A 17,928-nucleotide genomic window follows, 5' to 3' on the forward strand; every position below is an offset into this window, starting at 1 on the left:
TCGTACCAATAAGGTCGCAGGTTCAAACCCCACCACCGCCGCGAAAAATTTTTTTATTCTCTATTGTCTTCTGGCACTTTTCTACTCACTTCATATCTTGTTGACACCTATATGACACTATAAAGTCGGCATTTCCTGAGACAACCACACAAAAGCAGTACCGTATACATCTTCAAACTAAAATGCCTAACAGTCATTAAAAAAAATAATTTTGACTTGAATCGTAAGGGATTTAAGTATAGAAAAAAGTTATCAAGCCATTAAAAAGTTGGCTTTCAAATGTGCCCAAAACTCATAATATTTAAATCAGTTAAATGCTTAAAAAATAATATTAGTATTATTTTCGTCTAATGGTTTATATTTTATTCCTAAACTGATATTTGGACATAATTCATGGCATGGAATACTATGGGAGAGAAAATAAGGATCTCACCAAGTCATGCCAAATATGAAATTTACAATAAAAAATTCATATCTTTTAAGGTTTTACTGCCCGGAAAACAAAACTTGGCATGTGTCAAGATCATCAATTTTACTTTGTAATGATGCTTGTTTCAATCATTTTCTGCCGCTGGGAATTAAATTATTGATATGCTAATTACAACAAATTAATTTCATTGATATCTCAAAAACCACTACATTGACACCTCTCTTATGAGCAGCCTTAAGAGGATACATTATTATCAACCATGGCATATGATGATAGAAAACCTTGCTTTGCTTGTGGTGAGGGAACAATTTTCATATTCATGTTACCAACTGAGCAATATCATGAAATATTGCAGCAATTAATTACCATCAGTGGCATCACAGATTCCTACTGACCGCTACCTGTTCCACCCATGGGCTGACCCCACTAATGGGGTCAGGTTGACCTAGCACTGAAATACCGCTCAGAGGGGAAAATGCCACGCAGTGACTTAAAAACAATGTTGTTAATGTTTAAGAGCCACCCACAGAATCATTCCTGGTTATTGATGTAGCAATTTTATTTTCTGTCAACTAAAATTGACCTGAATTATTTTGATCTTATCTCAAATATATGGTTGATTAAAGGAGTAATACAGACTTTGAATAACAGTGAATAACACAAGCTTTAACTCAAACAAGAGGATAAAATACAAAAATATTTATATATATATATATATATATATATTAAGTTACTTGACTTAATCCTCTTCGCTCCTTGTGGAGCATGGGGCCTCTACGAGCATCCACCATCTACCTCTGTCCTTGACCATCTTCTTGGTAGCCTCCCAGGTGAGGCCTTCGTAAGCGGCCAATCAAGGGAATGGCAGGTGACATTGCTCCCTGGCCTTCTTAATGTATGACCAACCCATCTCCATTTCTTCCTTCTGATGTGGGTATTGATATGCTCTTGGTTTGACCTTCATAATTCTATGTTGGAGATGTGGTCTTGCCATCTGATTTTCAAAATCCTACCGATGCATTTGTTAATGAATGTCTGAATTTTGTGAATAAGAGTGTTTGTGACCCTCCAGGTTTTCAATCCATACAGTAGAACATGTTTCAAGGGGAATATTCTAAGCTTAGTTGCATTAGAGATAGCTGTTGCTTTGCAAGTGGGCGACATGGTGGCAAAAGTCTGCTGGATTTTTACTTATTCTGCCTTTAATATCTTCCTCTGTACCTCCTGTATCACTAATTTTACTGCCTAGGTATCTGAAGTTGTTTACATCTTGAACTGGAGATCCTGCTATGTTGATTGGGTTTTGGGGTTAGTTGTTAATTTGCAAAACCAGTGGGAGAGGAAATAGGAAGAAGACGATGGAGGTGGATTGGACACACGCTTAGAAAGAATGACTCAACTATAACAAAGAAAGTATTGGACTGGAACCCTCAGGGTAGAAGATCAAGGGGAAGGCCACGAGGAACATGGAGAAGAATTAAAGAAGCTGATATACAGAGAAGTGGTAAGACCTGGAATGAGATAAAAAAGTTGGCTCAGGATAGAGAAGGATGGAAACTGTTTGTCTGTGGCCTATACCCTGACCCAGGGTGAAAAAGGCAATGATGATGATGATGTTAATTTGCATCACCTTTGTTTTTTTCTATAAAAAAATAGATAAAATAAATATATGTGTGACGTCGCACGGCGGTTTGGTCCGGAAGGTACATTTTGGACATTTTGACCTTTTGACATTTCTGAATAGATCATTCTTTTCTCTTTAATTTGATACCTGTTCCATTGATGTACCATAATTTTTCGCTGAGTTATACAAGATTGAAATTGGAAGGTTCCTGCAAATCTCAGATTCAAAATTCAGAGAAATTTGCACTTAAATATTTTACACACATCACCATAGCAACGGTATGTTATATTTGAGCTATCATAATTAAAGTTGTCATGCTTTTTATATAGCGTGTGACTAACATCTGTGTCAATTTATTTTTAATTCGCTCCATCTGATTTTACACAGTACTTGTTTTATTTATGATGTTATTTTTGTGAATTGACTCTCGAGTGAAAAAAAAACCCCAAGAAAACAAGCAGCACATATATTTTTATCCATTTCAATAGTGCAAGATTTATTTAAAATTAGATGTGATATCTGCACTATTTCACAAGATCTGCAATTCTGGAAAGTCTTCACAAATTAATTAGCCGAGGCATTACGATCAATTGACTGAAAATTGAAAGGCTGTGAGTCAGTCTAACAATATAACAATTCAGACTTGAAACAAAGGAATGAAAATAGTGTCAGCTCAACGATAATTTATCCTACTCAATCGATGTATTCTAATTTGATGGAACTATTGGAGAGGTGGGGGGGTCAACAGTTCAGAGAGGAACGGGTCCTCACCCACTCTTTTTTTTCCTTTTATTTTCATCATCATTCTCCATGCCACCTTCCCTCTCTCTCCTCCTCCTTCCTTCTTTCCCATAACTCTCTCTCTCTCTCTCTCTCTCTCTCTCTCTCTCTCTCTCTCTCAACCTACTTCCTGTTCCATCATTCTCTTTTTCATTTCATAATCACACTTCATTTTGTCTCGCCCTATTCACCATAGCTATCTCTATCTATCTCTCTGTCTATCCACTCGCTCTTTATTTGATTCATCCCCACATTCCATCCTCCCGTCTCCATTAACAACACTTGTTCAACGAATCGTTCGAGGTAAGTGCATTGCCAATTTCACGCCCAAAAATCCACAATCTCCTCGCCTCTGACCTACTCAATGCAATTATCGACCGAATCTGATTAGTTAGTCTATTCATTTGTCAAATATCTCATAAAATTAAGTTTTATATTGAAGCAAAATATTTTAATTTCTTGCAACATCAACTCAAACAACATCCGTGCAGGGTAAGCGGCCATTTTGCATAACTTATGACCATATGATTCTGAGGAGCAATGAGAGAGAAGGACTCGAGGGGTTTTCCTTGTTAACCTTGCATGGCCTACTTCTCTTAACATAACTGGAATTTGTCTACACTCTTTTTGAGGATATAATTTGACCACAAGATGGGGTCAAGGGGCTTAAAATAGCATTTCGAAGGGAGTAATGGAGTTCCCCTATGAGAAAAAGTTATAGGTTACCAGACTGGCATCCTTTTGCCATACTTAAAGAGTCGTCAACGGATGTCAAGATGATCCCTCTTTCAATGGTTGAAAAACAGGGTATACTCTCTTTAAAAATTAATTTTATATACTTCAAGACCGTTTTTAATTAAAAATGTACAATTTTATGATAGAAAAATAACTTTAAAAATCAAAAATTGAAAGCATTTTGAATTTTCAAGTCACTTTTTAGATATAATGGCTGTTTTCTCAGTTCAGCCAGATGTACCTTCCAGACCAAACCGTCGCGCGACATCACATATATATATATATATTGTTACTGTTGCTACTGTTATTATTATTATTATTATTATTATTATTATTATTATTATTATTATTATTATTATTATTATTATTATTATTATTATTATTATTATTATTATTATTATTATTATTTCAGTTTTTAGCTAATATCAATGAAAGATTATTTATCTGAAACATAATCATAGTTATATAAAGTTAAAGATGTCTCTCTTAATTCTCACTAAATATAGCTACATCAATCAAAGAAATCGACTGCAAAACATGGTGGAAGCTGAGAACGCTTTCAGACTGGAGGTGGCGGAAATGAAAAATGCTGAAGCTGATCCTTTCACCCGACGACATTGTAAACCCACATTGGTCAAAAGGGTATGTTAGTGTCATGCTTTGCTCTGTAGCCAATATTTAGCTAATCAATTTTTACTTGATGACATTAGCTGATAAGATTTTTTTTAAATATTTAAACTGTATGATCACTGTATGATCTCAGCATCAGAGGTCTTTAATAGAGATAAAGCAGACTCAGGGATTTTATATCTTAACCCTGCGGGTGGTTGGATGGGAGCATCACCCTTGAATCATATACCTATGATGTTCGCATGGGTGTACGATCCGATAGTGATGTCGTTTCTTCTTCTCTTTACTAGCCTATCCTGCTTCTTTGGTTTGTGATTGTATTTTTGACAGGGGATATTTTTTTTTCTGTAAATCTTCTGCCTGTTTGTTCTTGGTTATTTATAATTTAGCTTATGATATCTTTAGGTTATGATTTTGATTTACATTTGTACTATTTTTGTTAGATTGCTTGTTTTTTTGTTTCAGCGGTCTCTCATATAACCTCAATTGTGTTGGAAGAGACCTAAAGCAACAAACAAACAAACAAACAAATATCTTAACCCTCGTTCTTTTATTTATTTTTTATAAGATTATTTTTAATGTTAAATAGCATTTGCATCTTTTGCTCTTATAAAACTTATTTCAAACATTTGATTTCACTGTGAAGAAGGATCAGGGGTGAGGATATTTTTAGTGATATTAATTTCTAATATAAAAAAAGAAAATTATGTATATTGCATCAGAATTCTTTGTTTAAAAATGTTTATTGTTTTATTTCATTTCTCAGAAAACAGATGCAGCAGAAGCCAAACCAGCTGAGAATGAAGTCCAGGTAAAAATCATTGGTATATTTTGATTGCAGATTTGCTTAATCTCCTGATATTATTGGAATTCTCTTGGTATTTGTTCTCGTACCCGTTTTCCCTAATTTCCAGCTTCCTGTTTTGCGTGTATTGTATTATTCCAGAAATACCATCGTCGTCAAGAAAACAACAGTATTATCATCATCATCATCTTTTCCAATAGTTATTACCCAAATCTCCTGAGTCATAATCTAGGGTTAGTCTATTGGAAAAATGCATTGACTGCCCATTGTGAAGTTAAGCAAACTAAGTTTGTTCCAAGACTAATTTTGGCACAAAAGAAAACAATATTTGATGTAATCAGTACAAAAAATATCAGAGGAGACCATTTTCAAAATCTTATTGATAAACACAAAATAAGCATAAGGGGAACTGAAAAAGAATAGATTCAAGTTTGAAATAAACAATTATCCTTCTTTGAATAGATTTAAAGGAATGCTTGATAACAAATAAATTCCAGATATATAAGTATGAGTGAATTTAATTACACAGGGTATGCAACGGTCAGTTGGCCTAAATACCCTTTCACGTATGATATGATACGATTGTTTTATGTGTTTTAACATCTCTGTTTTTCTTCCTTATCAAAGATCTCTCACTGAAAACATTGTTTTATCCTCCTGCCTTTTGATATTTCCAGAAACCTAAGACACCAACCCAGACCTCTGGGTTACCAGCTCTTCCCCTTGCTGCAAATATACTAGACTCCGGGAAGGTTGGTCATTATTTATTTTTTTATTATTATGTTTTGCTTTTCTTATTTTTTTTTTTAACCTCAGGCATTCAATTTGTTTTGTCTTTTCTAAAACAAAAACAAATTAAATTTGAACTTTTATATTTTGCAATATCCACTACGCATGCTCAAAGTGCTCTTTGATTAGGCCCTAACCAACAGAAACACTTGACATGTCCAAAGAGACATAACGCCTGTAAGGCACCATTACAAATTTCTTTTTTTGATAGAGACAACACTGTTCATTTTATACACGAGTATGGTGAGAGAATGTGAGTAAAGAGCCCTTTCCAAAGACTCAACTTTGTGTTGCTCAGAATGGAACTCAAACCTGGGACTGACTGGTCTGAAGGCGAGTGTCATACCCCTAGATCACAACATGGCACTACCATTCTTTTTTAAAAACTATCCCATCACTAAAAGTAAAAGGCTTAAGACTTTGTTGAGTTAACAAAAAAAACAAAAAAAAAAATCAATTAAAAAACGTAACACAATGCCCTTTTGAGGTATAATGCAGTAGATTATATTCTCAAGTCTTTCTCTGTATAAATTTTAAAAGTAAAATAATAAATAAATTCCTTTTATTCATCCCCAAGGGGTAATTTGTCTTTGAGGTTTATTCAAATGGAAGACTAAAATAACCTAGGCGTCATCTGCAGTACAGTGCCTGCAAAATGAGATAGGGTAAGGTTACTTATTAAGGTCACACTGCATGGCAGTAGTGGGCACTTACTGACATTCCGTAATATTGATGATGTCCATTCCAGAGTGGTGACAAGGCAGATGGATCAGACAGGAGAATTTCAGAGGACTTATTTGCTGTGCATGACTTTGATATCAAAATTGATCTGGATGTTCCCGCGACAGGTGAGTTACACTCAAAGTTATCTTTCAATTTTCAAATAGGATAATCTAACTACCTAGTGCAATCACAAAATTGAGTAGCAGACCTGCCACATATACAGATTCAATTGGTTGATATAGATATTTTGTAAAACAAAATGACAAATTGACATGTTTTTTCTCTCCGGATTCAGATTTTTTTTCAACAGTTTTATAGAGAAAATTTGGAAATGCATAGCTATTACAGAAATTCTGCACTCAGCTTGGATTGCCTCAGCAGCACCAGATTTTTCTTTTAAAAATTTAAAGGCTTTTTGTTTGTTTGTGGAGAAGGGGAAATGTGGAAGGTTGCAGTTTGTATCTGCTCTGGAGAGGGAATGCAGTAAATATATACCTCAGAGCAGTTTCTCCAGACACCATGTCACCACCTTCAGACCAACAGTGGTTTGAAATCGGACTGTTGATAGATAATTTGGGAAATTTCCATCCTTTTTAATCATTCTTTTAAATTTAAGGTGTTGATTATTTCAGTCAAAAGTCTCGTGATAATTTCAAATTGTTTAGGTGTCTCTACCTATCTAATACGTTGTATACTGTCCTGTATTGTTTCTTGATAATTTACTTGATCATTTTCTGTCATTCTTTTCTAATCTTATCTTCTTTTCTGGTACATGAGACTGTAAGTCAGGGGTTACTTGAAGAAGACTGGTTGTCATTATAACATTGTCTACTGTGATTTCTGTAGTGATTTCTGTGGAGTGTGATGAATTTGTGTCTTGCGTTGTGTCTAAGTTTTGAATGTCACTTGATTGCCTATCTTTAATGCAGCCGACTCGTATGTTTGTAAATGTTTTGCACACATTGCACATTGTAATGTCACTGGGGACAAAATCTGTCCACAAATGCTGACTGTTTTTTACAATAGGGTTTATTAAAAACTCTTCTCCTTTATATACTTTCATGTTTTTGATTCTTTTTACACATTTGTAACATATCACTTTTGAATGTGTTGTTTCTAAGTCTTTTCCAATGTCAATATCAAATAACAAAAGTATTTCACATTTGAAATCTTTACACAGTAACCTTTTGCGATTACGTTTTTTTTTCTTTTTGAGTGAGTGCTGTATTGCCACATACTCTACAAAGTTCATTTAAAGATTTCAAGTGGGTCTCTAAAGTGTGATCCATTTTACCTGTATGTACATTGCAAGAAAAAAAATATGATAAAATATTAAAAGACAAGTCCATAAAATGGTTTAAATCATTAGAAAGCCCAGAGAATATTAAATGCGCCGATACAACTTTTAAAAAAATTGATCGTGTCAAAATTTTTATATTAATTTTTAAAAAAACAAAAATAGCTCCTGTAATTGATTCTATTCATTGAGTTTTTCAGGTGTAAATAACTATAAAATAATCACAGCAGAATAATGAAACCCAGACACAAATATCAAACAAGAAAAATGCAGTTATATCCAAGCTTTGAAAAATATGTTGTGAATTTAAAAGAGGAGTAGAGTAGTAGACTGAAAACAGGAAACGTCGTTAGTCAATTTATATGTTTTTGGAACGTAATGCATTGTATGCAGCTTTACCTGCAGGATTGACCGCTTGACCCTGAGGTCAACTTGACCTATAGCGTGAGTAAAGGCTCTCTCAGGCTCGTGGGTGTGTGATGCATGTTTCAGAATTAAGTTTCCCTCTTTATAACTTTGCTAATAAGCAACCCAGAATTAACAAAATTAGAGACAATATAATGTCATATCTAAGAAATCTCGATGTCAAATTTCAAATATATCGGTTGTCGTGTCATAGAGCTGCAACAAGTTTGCTGTACTTTTGCTCCTTGTCCAAGTGTAATCAAAGGGAAAGGCAGAGCAAAACATTGATGCAACTTTCATACACTACGATATTTGGGTTGTCATCAAACTTTCAACTCTTCTCGGCAAGTGTGCTGTTGAAATACATGGGAGACCTTTGTAATGTTTTGGAGCACAATGCGCCTTCAATTCAAACTGTTAGAAGATGGGTTAGGGAAGTTTAAGATGGGAGATCTGACACGTAGAAGGCTTGCAGAAAACAAGGAAAACATTGAGTTTTTTCAACACACAAGGCACTGAACTGGCCTGATTCACCTGGTTAAACTTTTAATGGAAAACTACTATAAATTTGTTCTTAAAGACAAATCGAGACCAGCGATATGAAAAAACCCCCCAAAAAACCCTCATTTTTTTAACAAGGTGTCACTCAACATCATGACAATGCACCCAATGTTGTGAACGAGCTTCTCGAGAGCCATTCGTGGGAAGTGTTGGAATGCCTGCCTTTTCATCTGATCTTGCCCCATGCGACTTCCATCTTTTCCCCAAAGTGAAAGAAATTCTGCGAGGTCATTGATTTGAAGATGAGGACCAGATCCAAGAGGCAATGAGGAATGCGACCATGGCCTTGGACAAACAACCACGGAAACTTAAGTCTGAAACACACCTCGTACTTTATGCAATTTTATTTTTCACATTTTTGAAAGTCTTCTTCTTCTTCTTTTTACTTTTTTTTTAAAAGAAAAAAAGATGAATGTGCACTTACTCTTGTGATCATTTTATAATAAATATCTAACATTTCACATCTATTTAATTTCTAGGTGCCCCTCTTGTAGTTCCAACACCCCCCACTGCAGGACAAAAAGATGGAGGACCCAGAAGATCTCTCAATTTGGAAGCTTACAAAAAACGGAGAGGACTCCTATAGAATCATCTTTCTTTTATTTTTTTTTTTTACTCTCTTGTTCATTCAGTAATAATTCACTCTCAAACATGCTTATTATGGATTTGGGTTTTTTTCTGGGCCATTTTGTATGGAAATTCCATTTCATAGAACACAAATACGTTGCTTTTCTTTTAAACCTCATTTGCTACTATCTATGACTTTCAAAATAAAGGTGTACTCAAAATTCTTTACACTACTTGCTTAAATGTAAAGACGTCTGCATGCATTTATGAACGTGGTTGTGGAATGATTTTATATTCTGATCATGATTAAAATGAGAAAGATACGATGCTCGCTCTATTGTTGTTGATGATGTTGTTAAAGACAGAGTGACTTATAAATGAGATAATGATATTGATGTAAAGTTCGAAATTTTATCTAAGATGAAGCATATCATTAATCTTAACCATCATTATTACCTTCAACATCATCAATTTCATCATCGATGTACAATTTTCTTCCTTTTTACTGGCGCTGATATGACCTAAATGTGTTGCAGGCGCCATAAAACCCTTAAAAACAAAACAAACAACAAATTTCATCATCATCATCATCATCATCATCATCATCGTCGTCGTCGTCGTTGATATTTTATTAAGCACTCTGTAAATTTGAGCACAGCGAGTGTCTTCAATATTTCGGAAATAGAATGTAAATTTCTCTCTTTATATATATATATATACAGTAGAATTACTTTAAACCGAAATTTTGGGGACCTTCTAAACCATTTCGGTTTAAAGACATTTTGGTTTAAAGCAAGTTCCTGTTTTGCAATGTTTTTCAAGGGTAGTAACTATTTAAGGAATTTGCTCATTTAATCGTATCATGGGTTTCCCATTAAATGGAGTTGTTGAATAAATGCCGTCTTCGTAACCATTAACATTTTTTTATTTTTTTTATTTTTATTTTTTTCTTTGGGTGTGTTTTAAAAATATTTTTGGGGGTTTTCGTTTTCAAATCAAAAATTGTTGAAAGAGTTGAGTTCGGGATGCCGTGTATTTTACATTATATCTCCGTCTTGATCAACTTATTTTTCATCGACTTCACATAGTATTTTGATTTTAAACTCCAACATGTAAGCACCGTGCTTTCTTTTAGACATCTTTCAGTAAAATGCAAAGCTAAAATAAGATCGAAAGTTCTTGTGCGATAATTGATAATGATACGCAGCTACTCAGAGGTGAAGTGAAGTAGAAATGAAAAGTGAAAAGGCATGTAAGTGCTAAGCTGTCTACTACACATCTCTCTTTTGTTGAAAAGCCATTAGGTTCAAAGGCCTAATTACATCGAACCTCCCCCATTTAAACAAAGTGGAAATGAAATGGCATGTCAATTGTCGTGTTGAAAATCCAGTCAGTTCCAAAGCATCAACACACGAGCGAGAACATCTCGCTTGCGTGATTCTACACCCCAACTCCCCCTCTTTCCTAATTTTTCGCCTGCCAGTCACCCGCTGTCTTCCTTTTCCAGTCTGTGCGATTGTGGTGTTGGCCAAGCCCAAGTGCAGTGATCAGTGACATCTATAGAGAGTAAATGAAGTCCTAGGCAGTGATTGAAGTGTTTGCCTAACCCCCACCCCCCACCACCCTCATCTTATACTTACGCTCTTTGTTTAATATCGCCGGGCATTATTACGTGTGGCCTCCTTCCCGAATCTTTGAAGAAAAATAGAGAGAGAGAAAGGGAAGGTGCTCTCAAGATGTTTCGGTTTAAAGAAAGTCCTGCTTTGTATTTCGGTTCATCGTAAGAATTAGTACAAAGATAATGAAGAAACTAGTACAATTTATTAAATTCTTTGCGGTTTAAGGTATTTTTCGGTTTAGCTTCTTTCTGTTTAAAGTAATTTTACTGTATATATATATATATATATATATATATATATATATATATATATATATATATATATATATATATATATATATATATATATATATATATATATATATATATATATGTATATTTTATGTTTCGTATTCATAATAAACATGTTTGAGTCTGACTGTAGAAACATTTGCTTTCAGAACCTCATATTGCATAGATCACCAATAAAAATAAAAAGTCATCTTAACGTCACATTTAGTCATGTTTTAAAGTCATTGTCTTGATGTGCAAACAAAAAGGTTATTAAACATGAATCCTTAAGTATATTGTGTGTCATTATAGTTTGTTTTTCTTCCCACATAGATCATTTCCAATGACCAATGGGTGATGAGTGGAATTCCACTTCGGGTGTGTGTGTGTTTGGGGAGGGAGGGGAGGGACGTTATCTGCTCCTGGGCCCGCTGGATTTTTCACCTGTTCACACCTGCTGTCTCTTCTAACCTTTACATCATTTGTCCTTTCCATGTGGCTTTGTCCTTGTTCTGGAATGAGACCATTTGGTTTCGCCTGGGCCCTGGCTGTTACTGTTAGGGAGACAGAAGGGTTTATCTTTTTATGAGAGATGATATTATTTTCCTTATTACCTGTTTTTGTTTGTTTTAAAGGGTTTTACAGCGCTTGTGACACATCTATGTCATATCAGCGCCAGTAAAAAGGAAAAAAATTGGATAGTAAAAAACATTCTAGATTTACAATTGAAATGACATAAGAAAAAGTAAGACAAAGGGGAATGGTTTAAATAGGGAACAGATGTAGATTCCAGGAGCACACTATCAGTGTACTCAGTTAAGATCACCTTAAAGTCTCATCCAGACACACGCACAAGAACCCTCTAAGAGGAATACACAACAATGTTTTGTTTGTTTTGTCAATGTTAATAAAAACTGGTCCCGCGGGCCTTACCAGGCCCACTTTGTCCGCCATCTTGGAAACCTCTAAATAACGACATCTCCGGTTACGACATAAAAACTCGGTCCCGTGGCATGTCGTTATCGGGAGGTTCCACTGTACATGACCTTTCAATTTGGTTTTGTGTCTATGTTCTGGAACGGGACCATTTGCCGGAGCCTTGTAAGGACTCGTCTGTTGATAGGGAAATAGATTTTTCTTTTCGTAAGAGGTGATACTCTTTTCATTGTAAATTCTCTCTCCGTCATTGATTTCTGTTATTGTTAGAAATTTATTGTGTATATTTTGTAATCATCTGAGTGTACCTATACTTTTTGGTGGAGATCCTGTAGTGACGTTAGTCTGGATCTTCAAGGTGATTTCAAATTAGTGTCAAAGCTTCCCTTTGTCTTAAATTTTTATTTGGTCCTAAAGTTTGATATAAATCTTTTGGCTTTTCGATAATAATTCTTTCTACGGACACTGAAATGACCAACAAATGTTACAGGTGCTTTGTTTTGTTGTTTTTAAAGGTTTTACGGCGCTTGCAACACATAAAGGTCATATCAGCCCCAGTAAAAAGGTAGAAAATGGGATAGTAAAAAGTTCTAGAATTACAATTAAAGTACCCAAGAAAAAGGAAGACAAAGGGGAATTAGCTCAAATAGAGAACATGTAGATTCCAAGAGCACACTGTCAATGTACTTAGTTTGAGATCACCTAAATGTCTCATCCAGACACAAGCACAGGTCCCCGCTAAGCGGAACACACTCAAATGTTTACAAATTATATGTAAAACAAAAATATACAATGCATAAAATGTTTTGTTGTTTTGTTTTTAAGGGTTTTACGGCGCTTGCAACTCATTAAGATCATATCAGCGCCAGTGAAAAGAAAGAACATGGGATAGTAAAAAGTTCTAGAATTACAATTAAAGCACAAAGGAAAAGGTGAGACAAAGGGGAATTGGTTCAAATAGGGACCAGAAGTAGATTTTAAGAGCACACCGTCAAAGTACTTAGTTTGAGATCACCTAAAAGTCTCATCCAGACACAAGCACAGGTCCCAACTAAGAGGAACACACTCAAATGTTTACAAATCATATAATGTAAACTAAACATAATACAATAAATAACAGAGAGATGATTTACAAGGAAAAAAATATCATCTTCCAAAACTATAACTATACATTCGACTGTTTCCCTCCCAGCCAAGGAACTCTGGCCAGGGTCAGGACAAAACAAGATACAGGGGGATAGAAGACAAGTACCTCCCTGCCCACTATGGGAGGTCGGGAACCCCACCCAGAAGTGTTACAAGTGCCTTAAAACCCAGAAAAAACAAAACACCCTTTTCAGATCACTTCAATTTTTTTTTTCAATTTTTGTTTTGCATTTCATGTCTTCGGTACAGTTATCCAACAAATTGAGACGTGTAGGCTGATTTGTTACAGATTTCTCTATTCTTATTTATGATTGTCAACGGGTCATTAGTATCTGCCCATTGTTCTTTTCGGTGTCAGTAATTCAACATCAACTCGACTGACTTGTGGCATATAAACAAAATAGAATGGTTAATTTGGCGCAATTATAAAGGGCATCTTTCTAGCATTTTTCAAGAACTGCGGCAATGGAGATGGGTCAGCCACAACTTGAGAAGAACATGGAGCAATGTCTCCCTCCAGTCCCTCGATTAGAACCCCCACGTGACATGGAAGGTTGAGCGTCTAAAACATACATGGATGCACACTCACTGTATGACGAAATGAAGATGGCAGGCCTCACCTCGTAGACTACCATAAAGAAAGCCAAGGACAGAGGCAGATCAGCAAACTTGTAGAGACACCATGTTCAGAAGCTCTGCTTTATGTGGCAACCTTGAACATTCATACTTTGGTGATAGAACTTATAAAATTGGCTGGTGAAAAAGCAATAACGAGCTATGTTGTAGAAATTGCGATTTTGATACTATTTTAATTTGGAAATCATTGATATTGCACTTTATTTGGTAAAAATTGGACAAAATTTACGACTTTGGTTTTAGACAACGGTCGTTTCATAGTTGCGTCACAATCACCAGTCTTCCCTTAGTATAGGCGCTGAAGACAAATTTCCCCTTCAGGAGGAATAAAGGGAATCTTATTTTTCTAGTTTGCTTGAAGCCCTTTGTATAGTACAATTTTTTTTTCAGAGACAACGCAGTTAACGGCCACTTATTTTACACCCGAGTATGATGAGAATGCGAGTAAAAAGTCTTTACCAATGACTCAACTTATACGCAAGTGAGATTCGAACCCAGGACCTTCCAATCCGAAAGCGAGGGTAATACCACAAGACCACATAGTCGCTCATTTAACAATAAGATGCATGAAAAAAAAAAGAAATTGATGGTGGAAAAGTAGCGCTAAAGTTAAAAACACAAAAGAAACTAGACAAATATGTTTCTTTTGTTTTTAAGGGTTTTACGGCACTTGCAACACATTTAGGTCATATCAGCGGCAGTAAAAGAGAAGAAAATGGGATAGAAAAAAGTTCTAAAATAATTAAAGTACCAAGGAAATAGGAAGACAATGGGTGATTAGTTCAAATAGGGAACAGACGTAGATTTCAAGGGCACACCATCAGTGTACATTAGTTTGAGGTTCCTGCTAAAAGGAACACACTCAAATGTTTTACAAATCACACATATGTATAACAAAAATAATACAGTGCATAACAGAGATGAAAAATCATCTCCCAAAAATTTACATTTGACCGTTTCTCTCCCAGCCATGGCCATGACAAAACCAAAAAGCATGTTGGAAAACAGATAGGCGGATAGAAGACACAGCAAGCGACTTGTACACCGTGGGAGATGAAAGACCCCACCCAGGGGGAATAGGAGATAAAACGCTCGTGTTGAGTCCATCACCCATGGGAGGCGTTTTGTTTGTTTTTAAGGGTTTTAAGACACTTGCAACACATTAAGGTCATATCAGTGCCAGTAAAAAGGAAGAAGATGGGATAGTAAAAGGTTCTAGAAGTACAATTAAAGCACTCAAGAAAAGGTAAGACAAAGGGGAATTGGTTCAAATAGGAAACCGGCGTAGGTCATATCAGTGCCAGTAAATAGGAAGAAAATGGGATAGTAAAAAGTTAAAGAATTACAATCAAAGCATCCAAGAATACGGCAGACAAAGAGGAATTGGTTCAAATAGGGATCAGATGTAGATTCCGAAGGCACACTGTCAAAGTACTTAGTTTGAGATCACCTAAAAGTCTCATTCAAACAAAAGCACAGGTCCCCACTAAGAGAAATACACTCAAATGTTTATAAATCAAATATAATATGTACCTAAAACATAATACAGTCCATAACAGAGAGATGATTTACAAGGAAAAAAATATCTCCCAAAACTAACTATACATTTGACTGTTTCCCAGCCCCGGTATCTGGCCAGTGCCAGGACAAAACCAAATAATTTCAACCCAAGACAAAGACGGAGCATGTTAGAAAGAAGATAAAAGGGGAAAGTAGACAACAGTTAGTGCCTCCCTGCCCACTATGAGAGACAGGAACCCCACTCAAGGAGGCGTTTTGCATCACAAGTTAAATTTAGATTCTTAAAAACGCCAATGGGAAAAGCTCACATAGTGAGAACAAAAGTGGATGAAGAATAAGTGAATATCAAAAGAAATCTATCCAGAGGTCTGGGTCAGTGATCACATGAATGACACATCAAGAAATTGGACAGCAAGAATGACCCCAAGCTAGCCCACCCCCATTTTTTTCAATAAACAAAACGGAAAAACCAAGGAAAAACAAAAACAAAGGAAAACTAGGATTAAACAATTTAATTCATTGCCAACTTTTTTTTTTCCCCACACGGCATCCACAGATCTGTCAGAAAAGGTCACTGAAATGAAAAACAAAAAAAAAAATGATTGGGATTATATATACAAACAGAAAATAGACTCGTTAAACAAAAATAAAACAAATCACTTTTTGAACTCATTTTAACAGACAATATCTAGAAATTGGCTTTTAATTTTATAATTTTTCTATATACGTTAACGCCCCAGATATAACATTGACCACCTAGTAAAAAATATTTAGGTATTTCAATCATCCAGGGATCAGGTTACCACATTTAAGAGTGGTTATGCCTAATAGTCATAGGTACTAGGTTGTGACGTAATTATAATATATGGGTTACCAAATATTTGGACTTATTTACAGATCTGATAACAATTCCCTAAACTTGTTCAACACGAAATAAGCACCTAACTATCAAAGAAGCTGACAAGCATAGGTCATTTCCAGCCATAAGTCTTACAGAGCTGGAGTTAATTGGAGTTTCTGAAGTGTTACAATTAATTAAAAAATTACGCTGCACCTTGGAAAGGACGATGTATTTCAAAGTAATTTCTGCTAAATCTAATAGATCCAGCAATTCAAGCACAGAAAAATAAACTTCACGCCGATTGAGTTAGCCACATTCACTCACGAGGTTAAAGATAACAATGATGCAGACATGCAATCAATTGTTGTGGAAGAAAAAATAGTTCTTTTACTAGACCTCATTTTGATAGAACACAAAGTGAGTTTTTACTGCCCAGATGAAATCATAAAATTACCAGGTTTGTAATTGCTAGCACTAGCATCGTTGTATGTGTTGTTTGTATTGAGAGAAAATATTTGTCTCACTGACGGACAGAATAAATCCAAACACATATACTCCCAGTGATAAGTTAAAAGCCACTTGATAACACAATATGAAGTAAAATTAACGGTTGATATGTAGTTTCATGTCAATACTCTAGAAAATACAAACATTTCATTGTTTAAGAAAAATCCTCTTTAAAGAATTTCACGGCTCTTGCTACACTTTGATGTCATTTTAGCTCCAGTAAAAGAAAGAAGAAAAAAAAAACCCCAAAAAACTAGAAGCACCAAAGGAAAAGTTAAAAGGGGACTGATTCCAAAAAGTGAACAGAGTAAAATTCCAAGTGCAAACTACAATGTGCTCTATTGGATATCACCTTAAGTACCACCCAGACGCAAGCACAGATCTCACCACGAGGAATACACACAAGATGTTTACAAATCATGATAATAATAACTAATACTGTACATTTAACTGTTTCCCTCTCAGCCAAGGACTTCGGCTGCGGTCAGGGCCAGAGCCAAGGACCTCTGGAGTGATCTGGCACAAGAAATTTAAGTGACTCACATCTTAGATACACAGGACGATGATTTAGAATTTCAGTTAGTTTTAGTTTTTAAGTTTACAGACTCTATAACAAGATGTATTCTGCTGCTCATGGAATTTGGTTTAAGATTTGATGAATGCTGTTTTTGTTTTGTTTTTAAGGGTTTTACGTAGCTTGTAACACATTAAGGTCATATCAGCGCCAGTAAAAAGGAAGAAAATGGGATAGTAAAAAGTTCTAGAATTACAATAAAGCATCCAAGAAAAGGTAAGACAAAGGGGAATTGGTGCAAATAAGAAACAGGTGTAGATTCCAAAAGCATTCTATCAAAGTACTTAGTTTGAGATCACTAAAAGTCTCATCCAGACACAAGCACAGGTCCCCGCTAAGAGGAACACACTCAAATGTTTTACAAATCATATATAATATAAAGAAAGCATAATACAGTGCATAACAATAACAGAGAGATGATTTACAATGAAAAAAATATCATCTCCCAAAACTAACTATACATTCGACTGTTTCCCTTTCAGCCAGGGGATCCGGCCAGGACCAGGACAAAACCAAGTAATCTCATTCCAAGA

General features: G+C 35.3%; 1 protein-coding gene across 1 annotated transcript in view; it reads left to right on the plus strand.

The window, feature by feature from the left end:
• Positions 1–10,974, plus strand: part of LOC144958560 (RNA polymerase-associated protein RTF1 homolog) — a 35,143-nt gene extending 24,169 nt beyond the window's left edge. The window contains exons 13-17 of the mRNA XM_078890622.1: positions 4,076–4,211; positions 4,966–5,010; positions 5,682–5,756; positions 6,542–6,641; positions 9,259–10,974. Coding sequence (XP_078746748.1) covers positions 4,076–4,211; positions 4,966–5,010; positions 5,682–5,756; positions 6,542–6,641; positions 9,259–9,365 — 463 coding nt within the window. The 3' untranslated portion in view covers positions 9,366–10,974. The remainder of the gene's footprint in view (positions 1–4,075; positions 4,212–4,965; positions 5,011–5,681; positions 5,757–6,541; positions 6,642–9,258) is intronic.
• Positions 10,975–17,928: the final 6,954 nt, after the last annotated feature.

The sequence above is a fragment of the Berghia stephanieae genome, chromosome 1, assembly GCF_034508935.2.
Source record: "Berghia stephanieae isolate SIO BIC M18660-M18661 chromosome 1, UCSD_Bste_1.3, whole genome shotgun sequence".
NCBI lineage: Eukaryota > Metazoa > Mollusca > Gastropoda > Nudibranchia > Aeolidiidae > Berghia > Berghia stephanieae.